The sequence below is a fragment of the Macaca thibetana genome, chromosome 8, assembly GCF_024542745.1.
Source record: "Macaca thibetana thibetana isolate TM-01 chromosome 8, ASM2454274v1, whole genome shotgun sequence".
NCBI lineage: Eukaryota > Metazoa > Chordata > Mammalia > Primates > Cercopithecidae > Macaca > Macaca thibetana.
In genome coordinates this window covers 124,324,483-124,343,014 of record NC_065585.1, presented here as the reverse complement: position 1 = coordinate 124,343,014, position 18,532 = coordinate 124,324,483, and the positions used below count along the sequence as shown (strand labels likewise).

The following is an 18,532-nucleotide window of genomic DNA, read 5'->3' as shown; positions in this document are numbered from 1 at the left end:
AAGGTACTGGGAATTCAAAGAGAAACAGGGAGCTTCCAGTCTAGGAGGAGAAGTAGACAGATGCACAGCTCACTACGGGCAGTGCAGGCTGTGATTTGGCTATAATGAAGGTATAAACAGAGTTTACCAAGCATAGGTGGGAACCTATCATTCCGATCCACAGACGAGGTGAAATCTGAACCAAACCTTGAAAGGAGTGGTTTTCTAGCTACAGAAGGCCAAGAAGGAAAGTGCAGGCAGAGGGCTTAACCAAGGCCCCTAGACTTGACTACGAATGGTTCTTTGGGGAATGATGAGGTCTTCTGAGCATTTGGAATACCCTTGGGCAACTGCTTCAGAGGCCAGATTTGGGAGTTTGGACCTTATTCTGTGGACAGTGAGGGTTTTCAATAGAGAAGTGATATCAACTGCAGATGTAGGAAGGTAACTCGGAGGGAAACTGAGGCAGGTGATGGCACTCCTCTGCTGGGTAGCTGGGGTGCTCTGGGTGTCCTTCTCTGGCCCTGCACAGTGATGTTGACAGCATTACTCTGAGATGCTGAAGTGGAAATTGGGACAGACATGAGGACCACAGTTTAGTTCCCAAGGGCTAGGGATGCAAAGCCGACTCTGTGGCACAATGGATGGTGCATTGGACTTTCAAGGGCTGGGATGCTGCCCACTAGTGCCTGTAACTTTAAAACTATCAATGGACATATGAAGATAAAGGAATTATTTAATGATCGATTGGAAGGAGATGGTATGTTCTAATAGGTTAACTTGTAAACCAGGAGTTGGGCAGACCAGGATGCAGATTTTGGCAATACCACTATGTGGTCTTGGGTGAATTACAAAATTTCTTGGAGCTCTTATAACAAAGTGAGGATGACAATGCCTTCCTCATAGGGTTGTGATGAGGATGAAGTTAACGTCTTTACACTGAGGGAAACTGAGGCAGGTGATGGCACAGGGCCCAGCATGTTAGAAGCACTCAGTAAGTGGTGTCTGTTACTGGTTTTCACGTAATTTGAATGTCAACATCTGCTTTGTAAAAGCTCTTCCTGTTGAAGAATGGTTTTTGAGAAGGTTACTTTTGTCTCTCTTCAGAAAAACTCACTCTGAAGAATTCACCAATAGCTTGAAAACAAAATCACAGTACCATGATCTGCAGCCTCCAGATAACCAGCAGACTAAAGACATCTGCAAGACAGTGACAGAGAAGGAGGAATTGGAGCAAGGATCTAGCCCATCCCCAACCCTGGAGGACGAGAAAATCCGAGTGAGTCCTTCCTGTCTGTAGGTGTGCGGAATTTCATCACGGGGGAGAAAAAGCTACTGAGGCCACTGAGACCACTGTGGCCGAGTGTCAGGATCCTCCACTGGCTTTGCTGGGAGAAATTCCTCCTAACTTTAAGGTCCTCTTGCTCATGTCCCTTGGGGGATTTACCTTCCCTGCTACTTCGTGAAAAATAAAGCACCCCTATTTCGTGAGACTGAAAGTACCAGGCGAGAACGCTAGGAATGCAACTTGGCATTTTAAGATATTTTCAGGTTCTCCCCATTGCTGCCCCATTATATGTCTTCCGTTACAGCAGAGGTTGGCAAACATTTTCTGTAAAGTGCAACATAATAAATGGTTTAGGCTTTATGGGCCATGCCGTCTTCCTCACAGCTATACACAAATGAATGATCATGGCTGTGTTCCAATAAAACTTTATTTTCAAGGACAGGCAGAGGGGCAGATCTGGCCTGTTCACGATGTAGATTACTTTCTACCGAGTCTCCACCTTTTTGTTGCCGACTCTAAGTATCAGTGCTCGTTTGGCTTCATTGGCTCTGCCTGTGACTGTGGGGACAGTTACTTCCCCAACATAATGAAATTTTATGCTCAGAATTGGTATGAATTCTCTTATGGTTCAGGTGGTTTAAAAAACTCAAACATAATTTGCTGGTTGGATTATAGTTTGGGAGAACAATAAAACTATATTATGAAGTACCTTATTCTGCCAGGAATTTAATTACAACTGAGAATTAACAGGGATTTACAGTTGTTTGATTTCCATTCGTGTCTCCAGCCCTGCAGCACTGGTTGTGTGTGCTTTTGACTTCTTTGAGGCTATCAAATGGGAATACAGATATCTCCTGCTTCCTTCTAGGGCCTAGTGAGACTCTGATAACTAACACGGTCAGGGGGTTATTCCACAGCAAAGCACACTGCTGAGTGTCTCATGTGATCCTTACAATAACATGAACTAGAGACATTTGTCCATTTTACAGCTGGGTAAACTGAGGCTAGGTGTGGTTGAGCAACCTGCCCAAGGTCTTATTCCAACCCAGGTCTGCAGGACCCCCAGGCTATTCCTTAAATATTAACTATTAACTCCTTAACTCTTAACTCTCGTATTTGGTTGTGTCTTTAATATGAGGGCTATGAAGAAGCTTTTTATGAAGGGCTACAAATATGAGGCTCAAAATATTTAAGAAGAAAAAATTCTAAATTTGGTTTTTCCTCTCAGGATCAGCCCTGGGCATGCTTCCCACATCCTCAGTGAGGCCTCCATGCCTCCCCAGGCGTGCTTTGCACTCAGCATGCGTAACACCAGACTCCCCCAACACGGCTCCCTTTCCCACACCCATAAAACCAAGAACAATAGCAACAACAAGAAAGCTCCTTCCAGAGTATTAATTATGGAGCTGAGTGTGGTTGCTCACATTTGTAATCTCAGTGCTTTTGGAGGCTGAGGCAGGAGGATCCCTTTTGAGGCCAGGAGTTTCAGACAAGCCTGGGCACAATCCTGTAGAGATAGTGAGACCCCCATGTCTACAAAAAATAAAATAAAAATAGCCAAGCATGGTGGTTCATGCCTGTAGTCCTAGCAACTCAGGAGGCTGAGGCAGGAGGATCGATTGAGCCCAGGAATTTGAGGCTGCAGTGAGCTCTGATTATACCACTGTACTGTAGCCTGGGCGACCGAGTGATACCCTGACTCTTAAGAAAAAAAGAAAGTTTTAAGTGTGTATGCTTATCTCTGTGCTTGAATTACAGTACTTTTTTAGATCTTTTTTTTCAAAAGTAGGACAGAAGATTAAAATGGAAATTAAAATAGATACCACAGTTATTATTCTTTAACCATCTCATAAATATTATATTGAGAGTGGCACTGTTCCATTCCTTAGGTGCCTGCTAAACTGTCATATGGAAGGAGATGGGGGCAGTGGAGAAAGAAACAATTAGATACAAGGAATACAGAAATAGATGGGTGACAGGTTTTTATATTTCTGCTTTTTATCTTTCCCTGTGTCAGAGAAGATGCTGTCAGGGGCTCCTGTGATATTTGCTGAAGTTCACTCTGACAGCGGGCCACGCAGCGAGGAAGCTGATCTTCACAGCTAGCGTGAGCATTTAAAGAGGTGTCTGCTACCTCTTAGACAATTGACTCGATGGTACATTTACATTTTTATTGTAAGTTCTGTATATGTCACTATAGTGGCCTGAATATTTATCCCCCGAAATTCATGTCCACCTAGAACCTCAGAATGTGAGCTTATTTGGAAATAGATCTTTCCAGATGTAATTAAAGTAAAGGATCTCAAGATGAGATCGCCCTGGATTTAGGGTGGACCCTAAATCCCACGACAGGTGTCCTTATAAGAGGAGAGCCAAGGGAAATGTGAGAGAGAGTGTACTAGTCTGTTTTCACGCTGCTGATAAAGACGTACCCGAGATTGGGCAGTTGACAAAAGAAAGAGGCTTACTGGACTAGTTGGGGAGGCCTCACAGTCACTGTGGAACGTGAAGGGCACGTCTAACATGGCAGCAGACAAGAGAAGAGAGCTTGTGCAGGGAAATTCCCCTTTATAAAACCATCAGATCTCATGAGACCCACTCACTATCACAAGGACACCGTGGGGAAGACCCGCCCCCATGATTCAACCGCCCCCCACCAGGTTCCTTCCACAATACATGGGAATTGTGGGAGTTGTAATTCAAGAGGAGATTTGGGTGGGGACACAACCAAGCCCTATCAGACAGAAACACTGGGAAGAAGGCCGAGTGAAGAAAGAGGCAGAAAGTGGAGTTATGCTGCCACAAGATGGGAGCCACCAGGAGCTGGAAGAGGGAGCACAGCCCTGCCCAGCCTTGATTTCTGACTCTAGCCTCCAGAACTGTGAGAGAGTAAATATCTGTTGTTTTAGGCCACCAAGTTTATGGCCATTCCTTGCAGCAGCCCTGCATAGTGAATGCAGTTACTTCTCATTGACTTTCTCAGAAATGTTTCATTATGCTACCCTAATTATTTTTTTTTTTTTTTTGAGACGGAGTCTCGCTCTGTCGCCCAGGCTGGAGTGCAGTGGCCGGATCTCAGCTCACTGCAAGCTCCGCCTCCCGGGTTTACGCCATTCTCCTGCCTCAGCCTCCCGAGTAGCTGGGACTACAGGCGCCCGCCACCTCGCCCGGCTAATTTTTTGTATTTTTAGTAGAGACAGGGTTTCACCGTGTTAGCCAGGATGGTCTCGATCTCCTGACCTCGTGATCCGCCTGTCTCGGCCTCCCAAAGTGCTGGGATTACAGGCTTGAGCCACCGCGCCCGGCCTACCCTAATTATTAAATAGTTATTAAAATGGAGAAGCAACCATTTTAGAGAGACAGACCTGCTTTCTGGAAAACCAAAAAAAAAGTTGAATCCTGCATCCCTCACCTCCTCGTGCTGTAGCTTTTAGCTCTTGAGTTTCTCCCGCTATAAAAAGGGGATAAACCATCTATTTGTTAGGCAGAATAATGGCAAATATATCCACACTTAGATCTCTAGGACCCACGAACACGTTACTTTACGTGGAACAGGGGACTCTGCCTCTGGGACCGAGGTTAAGGACCTTGAGATGGAAGATTATCTTCGAATATCCAGGCAGGCCCAGCTAATCGCATGAGTCCTTAAAGCAGAGACTCTTTCCTGGTTGAGGTCAGAGGGAGATGTGGCTATAGGATAATGACAAGAGACATGTGATGTTCCTGGCTTTGATGATGGAGGAAGAGACCATGCATGAAACAAGGAACGGAAGCAGCTTCTAGAAGTTGGAAGAGGCAAGGAATCGGATTCTCCTTGAGTCTATGGAAGGCACGCAGCTCTGCTGACACCTTGATGTTGGCCTAGGGTTGGGTCTCTGACCTACCGAAATGTATCCTAATTTGTGTTGTTCAAAAGCACTGAGTTTATTATAATTTGTTACAGCAGCAATGGAAAACCAATACAATCTGGTAGGATTTTGTGATGAGTAAGTGAGGTATTGTATTAATCAGGGTTCTCTAGAGGGACAGGACTGATAGGATAAACGTATATATGAAAGGGAGTTTATTAAGGAGTATTGACTCACACGATCACAAGGTAAAGTCCCACAACAGGCCATCTGCAAGCTGAGGAGCCAGGAAGCTGGTCCAAGTCCCCAAACCTCAAAAGTAGGGAAGCCAACAGTGCAGCCTTCAGTCTGTGGCTGAAGGCCTGAGAGCCCCTGGCAAACCACCGGCATACATCCAAGAGTCCAAAAGCTGAAGAACTTGGAGTTCGATGTTTGAGGGCAGGAAGCATCTAGCACAGGAGAAGGATGGAGGCTGGAAGACTCAGCAGGTCTAGTCCTTCCATGTTCCTCTTCCTGCTTTTATCCTAGCCATGCTGGCAGCTAATTAGATGGTGCCCACCCAGATTGAGGGTGGGTCTGCCTTTCCCAGTCCACTGACTCAAATGTGAATCTCCTCTGGCAACACCCTCGCAGACACACCCAGGAACAATACTTTGCATTCTTCAATCCATCAAGTTGACACTCACTATTAACCATCACAGATATTAAATACTGAGCACTTATCTCAGTGCCTCCAAACACATATCAGATATTTAGTTAGCTCACTTTCCTCTTCCCTATACATTTTATTATTTTTTTTCTTTTTGAGGCAGGGTCTCACTCTCCCCCAAGGGTGGAGTGTAGTGGCACAATCATAGCTCACTGCTGCCTTGAACTCCTGGGCTCAAGCAATACTCCCTCAGCCTCTCTAGTAGCTAGAACTACAGGCACAGGCCGCCACCCCAAGCTAATTTTAACAATTATTTATAGTGATGGGATCTTGCTGCGTTGCCCAGGCTGGTCTTAAACTCCTGGTCTCAGGTGATCCTCCCACCTCAGCTGCCCAAAGTTCTGGGAGTACAGGTGTAAGCCACTGTGGCCGGCCCTTATATATTTTTCTTAGCTTAAATATATCGACAGTGAGGAGAGGATCCCAAGGTTGACTGATTTACTCATAACATATTTTGAGTACCCAATAGGTGCTAAGTATTGAAGTTATGATACTGGAGTAAAACAGCATCACTGCTCTCATGACGTTTTAGTTGGGGAGGGAGAGGGAGACATCACATAACATATAATTTCAAACAGTAACAAGTGCTGCGACATGAGGGATAGGTTTCTCTTCACACCAATTACATTAGCACTTGGGCAGCTCCATGAAGCCAAGGATGGCTTTGCAGAGGACATAGCCCCTAGGGCTGGCAGTTCCAGCTGAGGAACAGTGTGGCAAAGGCTCCATAGCTGGCGGGAAAGCGGGCTTTGGAGGAGCCAAAGGGGCCAGTGTGACTGGAGTGCAGAAGCAGGGAAAGCATTGTGGGGGGAGGGCAGGGCCAGACAAGACAGGGTCTTGGGGGCGACTTACGTGTTTTGACTCTTTTCAAGAACAATTGGAAATTGTCAGTGATTATCGAGCAAGGGGTTGAGCTGATCAGGTTTATATTTTGAAAAGGAGGGATCATTCTTGCATCAGGGAGGGTGGAGGAACAACGTAGCATGACCAGGTTTCTAAGCTTAGATGCCTGGGAGAATGAGGTGTCATCAGGATGGACAGGCGTGTCTGGAGGAAGAGCTGATGTTAAAGGAGAAGATTATTCTAGTTGAGATGCATCAGGATTTCCCAGGCTACTTGCAGCAGTAGTCGTGGTGGATACACGCTGATTTTTTTCTTTTTCTTTTTCTTGTTTTTGAGACAGGGGCTGGCTCTATCACCCAGGCTGAAATACAGTGACACAATCATAAGCTCTCTGTAGCCTCCAACTCCTGGGCTCAGGTTATCCTTCAGCCTCAGCCTCCTGAGTAGCTAGGACTACAGGCACATGCGTGGCTAGTTTTTAAATTTTTTGTAGAGACAGAGTTTCACTGTGTTGCCCAGGCTGGTCTTGAACTCTTGGGTTCGAGTGATCCTCCTGTCTCAGCCTCCCAGAGTGCTGGAATTACAGGTGTGAGCCACTGCACCCAGCCAGGCTGATCTTATACATGTGATTTAGAGTTCACAACACTTTTTCTCATCGAGTTATGTCTTTTCACAACACTCCTGTGAAACAGACAATACATTACCATTTCTTTTGTACAGATGAAGAAACAAATGTTCGAAGAGATTAAGTGATTAACCCCAAAATTACAGTTAGAATGCCCTCATTTTTGTATGTCTACTTTAATCTCCACTCTCATTGTAACTTTGATGTATTTAAAACAGAATGCATCACTGCCCCCAGGCCTTCTCCTTTAGAAGGGAACTCTGGTTTCTGGTGAGAAACCAAGACTGGAGCTTTAGGACGCATCCCACGTGTTTCCAAAATGCAATTCAGATTTGCACAGTAAGGATTAAAGATTTCCAAATTTCTGCTATAATTTATTTTAACTCTAATATCTAAAAGCATATTGTCATGTCTTCAAAATTGCATTGTATACACAAGGCCCAACATCTGTTATAAAAAAATCTTCAAGCAGTTTTTATTGAAGTTAGTGACCGTAATCCTTATCTGAGTAACTCTGGGGGGATTTAAAGAACAATCAGTCTTCCAGGATTATCAACAATATCCAAGGGAAATCAGCTATAAATTTATTAAAGTAAAGCTGTCTTGTTAGATTTGTAGTAAATTTCCAATGAAAGATCATCACTAGAGTCCAGGTGCTGTGACTCACGCCTGTAATCTCTGCACTTTGGGAGGCCGAGGCAGATGGATCACTTGAAGCCAGGAGTTCAACACCAGTTCAACATGGCAAAACCCTGTCTCTACAAAAAACACAAAAATTAGTCAGGCATGGTGGCGTGCACCTATAGTCCCAGCTGCTTGGGAGGCTGAGATGGGAGATCACTTTAGCTGGGCAGGCGGAAGTTGCAGTGAGCTATGATCACGCCACTCTACTCCAGCCTGGGTGACAGAGCAAAACCCTGTCTTTAAAAAAAAAAAAAAAAAGATCGTCACTAGAAACTGTGCCCCATTTTCCAATAAAATACTCCAGACCTGAATCAGAATGCACTTCTTACCAGTCTGATCTAAAATCTCCCGAGGGCTGTGGAGAATGGGTGAAAATTAAATTCAACCCAAATATTGATGTGTATTCAGCATTGTAGACTCTCTTGTGGAGGAGTCAGTTTCTTTTAGGAGGTAGTGCTTCTGGTTAACAGGGACCCTTTTTATTTGTACTGATCTATCAGTTGCTGCCTGAAGAAGTCCAAATAATGGAAAAATATCGGGGTTGGGCTTGGGCATGAGAGTATTCAGTCTTATGCACGTCAGGGTACACTGGATTTCTGCATTTGTATCAGTAGTGTTTTTTCAACTCTGCTGTGATTATCTCATGGAAGGAAGGATTGAAGCAAACATGTAGTCAGAGTCCCCTTTGAGCTTATGTAGAACTTGGGGTAAATCCTACAGTTACTTCTTCATTATCCTTCCTCTTTACTCACTAGTATTTTGAATAGGATGAAATCAGGTTAATAGGATGCCGAGGCCAGCCTCGAGGGAAGAAAGCAATACGTGGTAAGAGCATAGCTGGGAACCCGGATGCTATTTGGTGAAACAGACAGATTTGCCTTAGTGCTGGTCATTGGGATGATAGTGGTTAGATATAGGTAGCCCCGTACACATTTGGAGAGATATAGATTCGCGATGTTACTTCATCCTCACAACTGTAGGTGTGAAACAGGTATTTTTATTCCTGTTCCGAGTGGGGAGATCAGGGCAATGGTTTGATTCCCAGGTGGAGCTGGGTCTTCCACCTTATTCAGGTCCTTCTTGTTATCTGCCCCAGGGAAGGTAGTCTCGTCTGCATCTTAATGATCACACTGCTGGGATTAGAGTTTTTGGGCTTTTCCCCTCCACTAGCAGTGATACTTTAGACCAGATATTCTTGGCTTTAAATTAAACAGAAAAGCTTTTTCCTTAGGAAAACATGGAGAAGGGGAAAGAGGAGAGAGTCGGGTTTGGACAAACAGACAGGATTAAATCTACCTTCCTGGACACCTTGAGCCAGTCTCATTCACCTGGGTGGTGTTTTTGCAGAGCTCACAGCTCTAGCACGCTACTCCTGTCTCCGTGTGCCTTGGATTTTTAGAGCAGCTTCTCTGCCCTGCACTGCGAGAGGGTTGCGTCTGTACTGCTGGGTTTGTTACCTATGCTGACTGTGCAAATCTCATAACCCTCTAGAACCTCTGTTTTTGCATCTGTCAAAACGGGGAATTAAAACCAGGTGTGGTGGCTCATGCCTGCAATCCCAGCACTTTCGGAGGCCAAGGTGGGTAGATTACTGGTGCCCAGGATTTCGAGACCAGCCCTGGCAACATAGCAAGACACTGTCCCTACAGAAATAAAAATAAAAAAACAGCAGGACATGGTGGTGCACACCTGTAGTCCCAGCTACTCCAGTGGCCAAGGAGAGAGGATCGCTTGATCCTGGGAGGTTGAGGCGTCAGTGAGCCGTGGTCACACCATTGCACTCTAGGCTTGGCGACAGAGAGAGACTCTGTCTCAAACAAGCAAAAACTGGGAATTTAAAAAGACTTGCCTTGTTTATGTCATGGGTTTTTGGTGAAAAAAAAGTTGACATAGTAAAAAATGACATGAGATAATATGTTTGGAAATTCTTTGAAAACTGCAAATCCCAGTCCAAATCTAAGGGGTTATTTTAACTAGGAACACTAGAGATTGCCCCTCCCCTGTGTGACCGCCTCCTACCCAGGGGCTGCACACTTCAGTGCCCAGCGCTGTTGGGCTGCATCAGTCATTCTCTGAGCAAATATCCATCAAGGTTTAATCTGTGTAATGACAGGCATTACGGCGCCACGAGGGGGGCACGAGACGAGGTTTTCATCTTTCAAGAGTCTTAGGCCCTGAAAAGAGCAGCAGTGAGTGCTCTGTAGGGCAGGATTGAATCCCATTCCAGGAGGCCGGTGGCCTGTTCACTGGTTTGTGGAAGGCAGGGCTGGAGGGCGTGGCAGAGAAACGCAGAGAGGCCTGGGGGAAAGGACTCTGCAGTCCTGGCCGGTGAAATGTCCTGGGTAAGAAAGTGCAAAGCCTCGTGTGTCCGGGAGGGAGGATGCAGGGGAACAGTCTGATGGGGGTAAAGGGCTTTGACTGGGATGCAGAAAGGTAAGTCTGAGGAGATGCTAACAGGACACCTTATGGAAGAAGAGTCAGGCTTGTTCCATGTATTAGTTTTCATCATGACTTACCCTAGTACCCATGTATTGTCTCCCAGCTCCTCAGGTGGGAAATCTGACATAGCAGGACTGGGTTCTCTGATTAGGGTCTTATGAGGCTGAAATCAAGATGTCAGCCATGATGGGCTCTTATCTGGAGGCCCTGGAGAAGAATCTGCTTCCAGGTGTATTCACGTCGTTGGCCGAATGAACCAGCGGAAGGCCCTGATTCGTTACTGGGCATCAACCAGGGGCCAATCTTTGTACCTGGAGCCGCCTGCATTCCTTATGCTTTCCAGGTGGTCCCTCAAGCAATGGCAGATTGAGTCCTTCTCCTGCTTAAAAGCTCTCTCTGACTTCCTCTTCTGCTGTCTCTCTCTGACTCCAGCTGGAGAAAGTTCTCTGCTTTTGAAGAGCACCTGTGATTAGAATGGGCCCACAGTTAATCCTGGATAATCTCATTTTAAGGTCCATAGCTAGTAATTAATGTCTGAGGAATAACAGATTTACAAGTTCCAGATTAGGGCGTGGGTATCTTTTAAAGCCATGACACCTACCACACCCCTGTAGGCTGTCGGGTCAGTAGTACAGGCCTGCCACCCCTTATCCAATACATCTGGACCCAGACGTGCTTTAGATTTCAGCTTTTTTCCAGATTTTATAAAAGAAGTACTGAGCAGGTACTATGTAATATATAATGCCTCCCAGCAAGGTCTGGGGCAATACTCTGTAAACAAATGCTGTAAATACTGTAAATAGCCTCATGTTCAAGTTAGGATCCTCCCTGATATGAGTTACATATTTTCAGAGCTTTTTGGATTTTAGAATTGTTGATAAGGGAGGGTGGGCCTCCAGTCCATTTTTGAGCTATGGTAATATAATGAGAGCAAGTGGTCAAAAGAACTGGATTTTCATTTTGACTTTGTCTCTGCAGGACTTTTGTTTTCGTAATCTATAAAATGAGAGACTTTTAAATTGTTTAGTGACCATAGAGCCCAGGTGCAGGTACTTCCAGTGCTGCCCCTGGGAGAGACATCACTAATCAATCGCAGCACTCTCTCCTGATGAGCCAGGACAGGACCTCACATCCTTGTCAACAGGGCTGCAGGCAGCCAAATGGAGCCCTAGGAGTTAACGGCACAGATGGACTCTGTTTGCTGAGGTGATTTCTCAGAAGTTTCAGTCTAGCTCTAAACATGCAGATCTTAAAGCAACAGTCGATGCCTGTACAACAGGAAGAATGTTTTTTCCTGTCACTACTGGCTGTTAAGGAGGGTTGCCATACTGTTTCAATGAATAAGCCACACCACAAGGTCTAGACTTTTGTATTTGAGCAGCAGTTAGGCAGGGGTGTGATAGGCAAAGCCGGTGGTATGTGGCAAGGTCAACTCAATTTTATTTCTGTAAATAAGGCACAAACGATGTATTCTTTGGACAAGTGGCATTCCTCTCCTGAGCTGGTTTTCACTGCAGCCCTCCCCTCCAAGACTCAAAACATATCTTTTGGTCCGCCTGGGTAACAGCTAATCTTCTCACATACAAAAATGTAGAGAGCTGTACCTTCCTGCCATGCAACAGTTTCTATAGTTTTAACCAGAACACCAAACCACCCAATCTGTAGGTTTGCGTTTGGATATGATTTTATACCAACGTAACCCAAGTTATATCTTCATTAGTAAATGGCTTCATTCAAGGAGATCCCTTACAGAACAAGGGAAGACTTGCCCCAGTTCTAAGAGTGAAGAGTTTCTGCTTCACCCTGAGAGCCATGACAAGCAAATCTTGAGAATCTGAGAATTGTTTGGTGGCTGCTACAGGCTTTGGAAACCTTAAGGTCCAGGCTCAGAGTATCTTTCTACACGTGCATGACAGTCTTTACAAAAGATTTTCTAAGGATACATTTTTGTTGGTTTAAAATTTTTATTATACCAAAAAAATATCCAAAAGTAAGACGGCCTGAATAAGTACCAGATACCTGGAAACCATAGCACCAACACAGTAGAAGATCTCTAGTTAGGGAATGGAAGTTTCAGTCCTTACAGGCAGCTCTGAGACTTGGGGCAGTATCCTGTAAGGCAGGAGCCTCTATCCCTGGGGTACCACTGGTCTGTGATCTGTTAGGAACCGGGCCACATGGCAGGAGGTGAGCAGCAGGCAAGCAAGCGAGCATTACTCCCTGGGCCCTGCCTCCTGTTAGATCATCAGCAGCATTAGATTCTCATAGGAGCACAAACCCTATTGTGAACTGCGCATGTGAGGGATCTAGGCTGTGTGCTTCTTATGAGAATGTAATGCCTGATGATCTGTCACTGCCTCCATTACCCTCGGATGGGACTTTATAGTTGAAGGAAAGCAAGCCACTGATTCTGCATTATGAATTATGATGAGTTTGTAATAATAATAGAAATAAAGTACACAATAAATGTAATGCACTTGAATCATCCCAAAGCCATCCCTCTGGCGCCCCCTATCTGTGGAAAAATTGTCTTCCACAAAATCGGTCCCCGATGCCAAAAAGCGGGGGACTGGGGATCAGTTTCTTCTGTAGATGTTAAATTTAGCAACACTGACCCTTTACAAAGGAAGCTGATAAAATGTATAAATAGGAGAAAGCAGCTTGCCCAGTATTGTCTGATGGAAGCAGCAACAATTGCCTCCTGAAGTCCTTGAATTACAGGATGCCGTTCTCTCACCCCCAACCCACATCCTCTGGCAAGTATGTAGAGCAATAAAAGATGTTCTTATCAGGAGCCCAGGCTTGGTCCTTCCCATTCTTCAGATGAAGAGTTGGAGGCCAAAGAAGGCTGTCTGGCTGCGTTTTCCAAGCTGAGGAGGCTGAAGTAACATCTAGATTAGAACTGAGTATATGGTTTTTATTCTGCAAAGCTGTTGCCTTCTGCAAAATCGCTGGCTTGTCCTTATTTTTTGGCAGTGGTGATGCAGCTGAGGAACCTCTGAAGTGATGCTCTGCTTAATACCGAGTCAGTGTTGTGGTTCTCCATGGATCACAGCGAACACGCAGGGTTACTGGATGCCTACACTGAACTGGAGGTGCTGGGGAATAGCTGGGTTTCTCTGTCCTTCTGCCACGTTTTGAGACATGCAGGTTCAGAGCAGATGCCATTCCCAGTTAACGATGAATGTCATGGGGAGTTAATGGGACTCAGAGAAAAAGACAGTGGCGTGCTGTGTGAACAGACTCACCCTACCTAGGGGAGTTTGGGTATGAACTGCGAGTCCCCTGCAGCTGAAGAGACCCTTAGGGGACCCTCTGTGTGGACAGCCATCTGAATGCAGTGATGTCCCCCGCCCCCAGTCAGAGTCATTCCGCGCCTGGTTGGGAGAATGGCAGATTCTGCCAACTCAAAGATAAGCTCCTCTGTGTTTCTCCGCTTGTATGTAATTTGTAGGCTTGGAACTCATTAATCAGTACCAACTGTCCTTGCCCCTGAAGAGGACCTTGAATGAAACTATATCTGCTCACTTTTAGATTTTATCTCCAGAGAATTCTTCATTATTTTTACAGAAATGGCCTTCAGAGTGGGCCACAGTGCAAAACAGGAGCTAAAAAAAATTACAACCAAACATCTGGGATTCAAAGCATTACACACACAAAAGAAGAAGACCTTGTAGCTGGCAGATTAAAGAGCCTTGAGCAAAAGTCTTCCTTGTGATATATTCTTTAACCAGGTGGAGTTACAAATGAGGCCTCTTACCTCTCCACCTCCACCACACAGGCACACACATGCCACACATTGCATGCATACATGCGCACACAACACACATATGCATGCTTTCCACACTGCCCCAAGGCTCTGATACCTGTTTTTAAGTCTGTCATTTTTCTATAACAACTAATGATCACAAAAACATGCCACTAAAACGTCCATTTTAGTTGTAAACTTGACACTAAAACTATGGTGGTTTTTAGTTGTTTGTGTGTGTGTTTTTTTAGAAACAGGATCTTGCTGTGTCACCCAGGCTCAAGTACAGTGGTGCAATAATGACTCACTACAGCCTCAAACTCCTGGGCTCAGGTGATCCTCCTGCCTCAGCCTCCCAAGAAGCTGGGACTACAGATGCAAGCTCCCAAGCCCAGCTAATTTTTTATTCGTTGTAGAGACAGTGGTCTCACCATGTTGCCCAGGCTGGTCTTGAACTTCTGGCCTCAAGTGATCCTCTTGCCCCTGCCTCCCAAAGTGCTGAGATTACAGTTCACTTCTATTTTTAAGTGTTATTGTAACTCATAGTGTTATGTTTCCATGAGTAGAGAACAGTTAAGTAGCTACCTGTAAAATGAATTTAAGATATAATATGAAGCTTCCACTTAGATTTTCCTTCTTCTATACCTTTCTTTCAAACTAAAATTAAGAGTGCTGTCCACTCTGAAATGATCAGTTCTCTAAAACTGGACTTCAGTGGTTTGCCTTGATAAAGGAGAGATTCGGAAGAGAGTTACTGAGATCCGAACAAGTCTTCAAAAGAATAGAAAAGAATATGCTGAATTATTTCTGGGATTCTCATTCATCTCAAAGTGCTATTGCATAGCAACAAAAGTTCTGGGTTTTCTGTCACTTGTGCCTCAGGTTAAGGGGGAAAAGCAGTATTAGCAGCATAACGCTTTCATGTGATTTAAGCGGAGGTGAGTACTGAGCTTGGTGAGTAGGCTGGGTCGCGAAGTGTGCACCCCACCCCAGAGTAGATACCTCGTGCCTGGGGTTAGTGGAACCAGCGTGGCATTGCCTGATTCCTGGCTGCAGACAGCCATGTCACCAGTCTCTGGGAGGCAAGGGGGTTCACACCTTAGATCAAGGACCACCATGGTAAGTAGACAACATGTGCTTCCGAAACACAAGCTAGAATTTTGAGGCTTAAATTGGATATAGAGACGAAAGAGGAATAATCCTATTCCAAGCTAGGAGTCATTTGCCTTGACGTATATTCCATTCTAGTACACATGAAGGAAGCATTTCAATGTAATTTTTATGAGAGATAAAGCATTTTACATGCCAGGTAAAAACAGATAATGAATTAATTGTGCATATCTTATTAATTCAAGAGTGGAGCCCTAATCAGAGGGCTACACAATTCCCCAAGTAGTTTCTGCATAACTGTAATAGAATTTCATGGTAGGTAATTTGTAGAATAAAATCTTATATAAGATAGAATCACGAAATACTAGCACCTTAAAATTCACTTAAGCTGTTGTGCTTCTTAAAAGCAAACAAATAATCAAAATTTCTAAAATGAAAAGCTTAATATAAATTAGAAAAGAGAAAAACAGATTTCTAGTCATAAGTGTTTACTCAACTTAATTTTGTTACCAACTTCATAGTGTATAACTTCATTGCAGGAGATATTTGCATTGATTCACTTATTGAACTCATTAAAAGTAGTATGCTAGAATCCTGAGTCGGGAGACGTGTTGACCACTTCAAGGTCAGTCGTTCAATCTCTCTGAGGCTAAGTTTCCCAATCTATAAAAGAGACGTTAAAGTAGCTACATGTCATTGGGTTAATGTGAGAATCAAATGAAATAATACACATAAAAGTGTTTTGTAAAGGATGTATGATATGAATATAGTTTTCTATTATTGTTATTATTATTTCTTGAGACAGAGTCTCACTCTCTACCTCCAACATTCAAGTGATTCTCCTGCCTCAGACTCCTGAGTAGTTGGCATTACAGGTGCCTATCGCCACGCCCGGCTAACTTTTGTATTTTTAGTAGAGACGGGGCTTCACCATGTTGGCCAGGCTCGTCTCGAACTCATGACCTCAAGCGATCTGCCCACCTTGGCCTCCCAAAGTGTTGGGATTACAGGCATGAGACACTGCCCCCGTCTATTATTTTTCTATTATTATTTGTAGTTAAGTTCTATGTTCCATTTCGTCAGGACTTCCTGTATCAATCATTTTTTAAATCATGTTTTTAAGACTCTTTGAATATTTTCTAAACAATCCTTTATTATTTTATGTTTACACTTTATATTTCACAATTCCTTTATTTCTCTTGCTTGTCTTTTACTTCTTCATGGATCCTGTTTCAGTCATCTCCCTGGGTGAGAATGTAAGAGTGGCCTTTGAAACTCTCTCACCTGTGAACGCTTTGCCCTAGCAACCTACACCAGCTCTGCATCACTGCATTTTCCAAAGATGTTACTGCCCAGTTCTGTTGTTTGTGCGTTGCTTAATGGTGTTTTAGGGGATGGTGCAATAGGAGTGAGCATGTTGTTCATCTAATATGACTGACGTTCTGTGCTCTAACATGCTCAAAATAAACTTGGACACCAAAGACAATGTTTTTAGTTGTTGTTGTTCTTTATTGTTTCGTTTTGGTTTTGAGACAGAGTCTTACTCTGTCTCCCAGGCTGGAATGCAGTGGCGAGATCGTGGCTCACTGCAATCCTGACCTCCCCAGGCTCGGGTGATTCTCCCACCTCAGCCTCCCGAGTAGCTGGAACTGCAGGCACACACCACCACGCCCAGGTAACTTTTGTATTTTCTGTAAAGACAGGGTTTCACCGTGTTGCCCAGGCTGGTCTCAAACTCCTGGGTGCAAACGATCTTCCTGACTTGGCCTCCCCAAGTGCTGGGATTACAGGTCTGAGCCACTGCAGCAGCTGACAATGTTTAGTGAAAGATGTGCCATAAAATCTCACATCATGTTAGAGTCTGCTGTACTTTCAAGTCGGGGCATTCAGTAGTCTCTGCATGGATTTTGCTTGGAACAATATTAGAAAAATAAGGAAAAGATTTGCTCGGGTCTCCATTGTCCTCATTCATGTGTCAGTAAAATCACTCTACATGGAGTTTGTACCATATTTTTAGCAATAAAATTTATTGTCCCGCTTTTTATCTTGTTAGTCTCCTTGGCCTTAGGAAAATCTCTCCTCTATTATTATGCTTTTTAACTTTATTGAAGCCGAGTTCCATTATTTTGCCTCTCCCGTTATTTTAGAAGCAAAAAGCTAAATCCCTGTATGCTCGGAAACTTAATATTATAGTCATCATTGGGAAATTGCCTTTTTGTTTAAAATGGCTGAAAAGAGGTTGGTCTGATTATTTCAATGACCTGGTTGGCAAAATGGGTGAGTTATAGACCATTGATTCTCAGAGTATTTGAATTCAGTCTCTCTTGATTAATAGTGAAACTAGATCTCGGCCAGGCGCTGTGGTTCACGCCTGTAATCCCAGCACTTTGGGAGGCCGAGGCGGGCGGATCACAAGGTCAGGAGATCGTGACAGTCCTGGCTGACACAGTGAAACCCCATCTCTACTAAAAATACAAAAAATTAGCCAGGTGAGGTGGCGGGTACCTGTAGTCCCAGCTACTCAGGAGGCTGAGGCAGGAGAAGGGCATGAACCCAGGAGGGAGAGCTTGCAGTGAGCCAAGATAGCGCCAGTGCACTCCAGCCTGGGTGACATAGCAAGATTCTGTCTCAAAAAAAAAAAAAAAAAAAAAAAAAATAGTGAAACTAGATTGAGTATCTTTTAATGATTTAGAATGTATTTCATGAATTTGTTGTGTGTTCATTCATTCACCAAATAAGTATGAAGCCTACTGGCTGGGTGCAGTGGCTCATACCTGTAATCCTAGCACTCTGGGAGGCCAAGGTGGGTGGCTCACTTGAGACCAGGAGTTTGAAACCAGCCTTGCCAACATGGTGAAATACCATGTCTACCCAAAATACAAAAATTAGCTGGGTGTGGTGACAGGCGCCTATAATCCCAGCTACTGGGGAGACTGAGGCAGGAGAAATCGCTTGAACCCGGGAGGCAGAGATTACAGTGAGCAGAGATCACGCCACTGCACTCCAGCCTGGGCGGCAGAGCGAGACTCTGTCTGAAAAACAAAAACAAATATTTAGGAAGCCCACTAAGTGCCAGTCACTGTTTTGTTTGCTGCAGATGGTGGTGAATTTGCTGGCATGGTCTTTGCCCTCATCGAGGTTATTATTCTGTCATTCTATTCAGGAATACCATGGTTTAAGAGGTATAAGAGAACAGGATGAGTCAATACTTAGTAGTTTCTTTTAAAAAATAAACTCTTGGCTGGGCATGGTGGCTGAC

General features: G+C 44.4%; 1 protein-coding gene across 2 annotated transcripts in view; it reads left to right on the top strand.

Moving 5' to 3' along the window:
• Positions 1-18,532, top strand: part of SH2D4A (SH2 domain containing 4A) — an 83,677-nt gene that overhangs the window by 19,871 nt on the left and 45,274 nt on the right. For both annotated transcript variants that reach the window (XM_050801868.1, XM_050801869.1), the window contains exon 4: positions 1,087-1,258. In XM_050801868.1, coding sequence (XP_050657825.1) covers positions 1,087-1,258 — 172 coding nt within the window. The remainder of the gene's footprint in view (positions 1-1,086; positions 1,259-18,532) is intronic.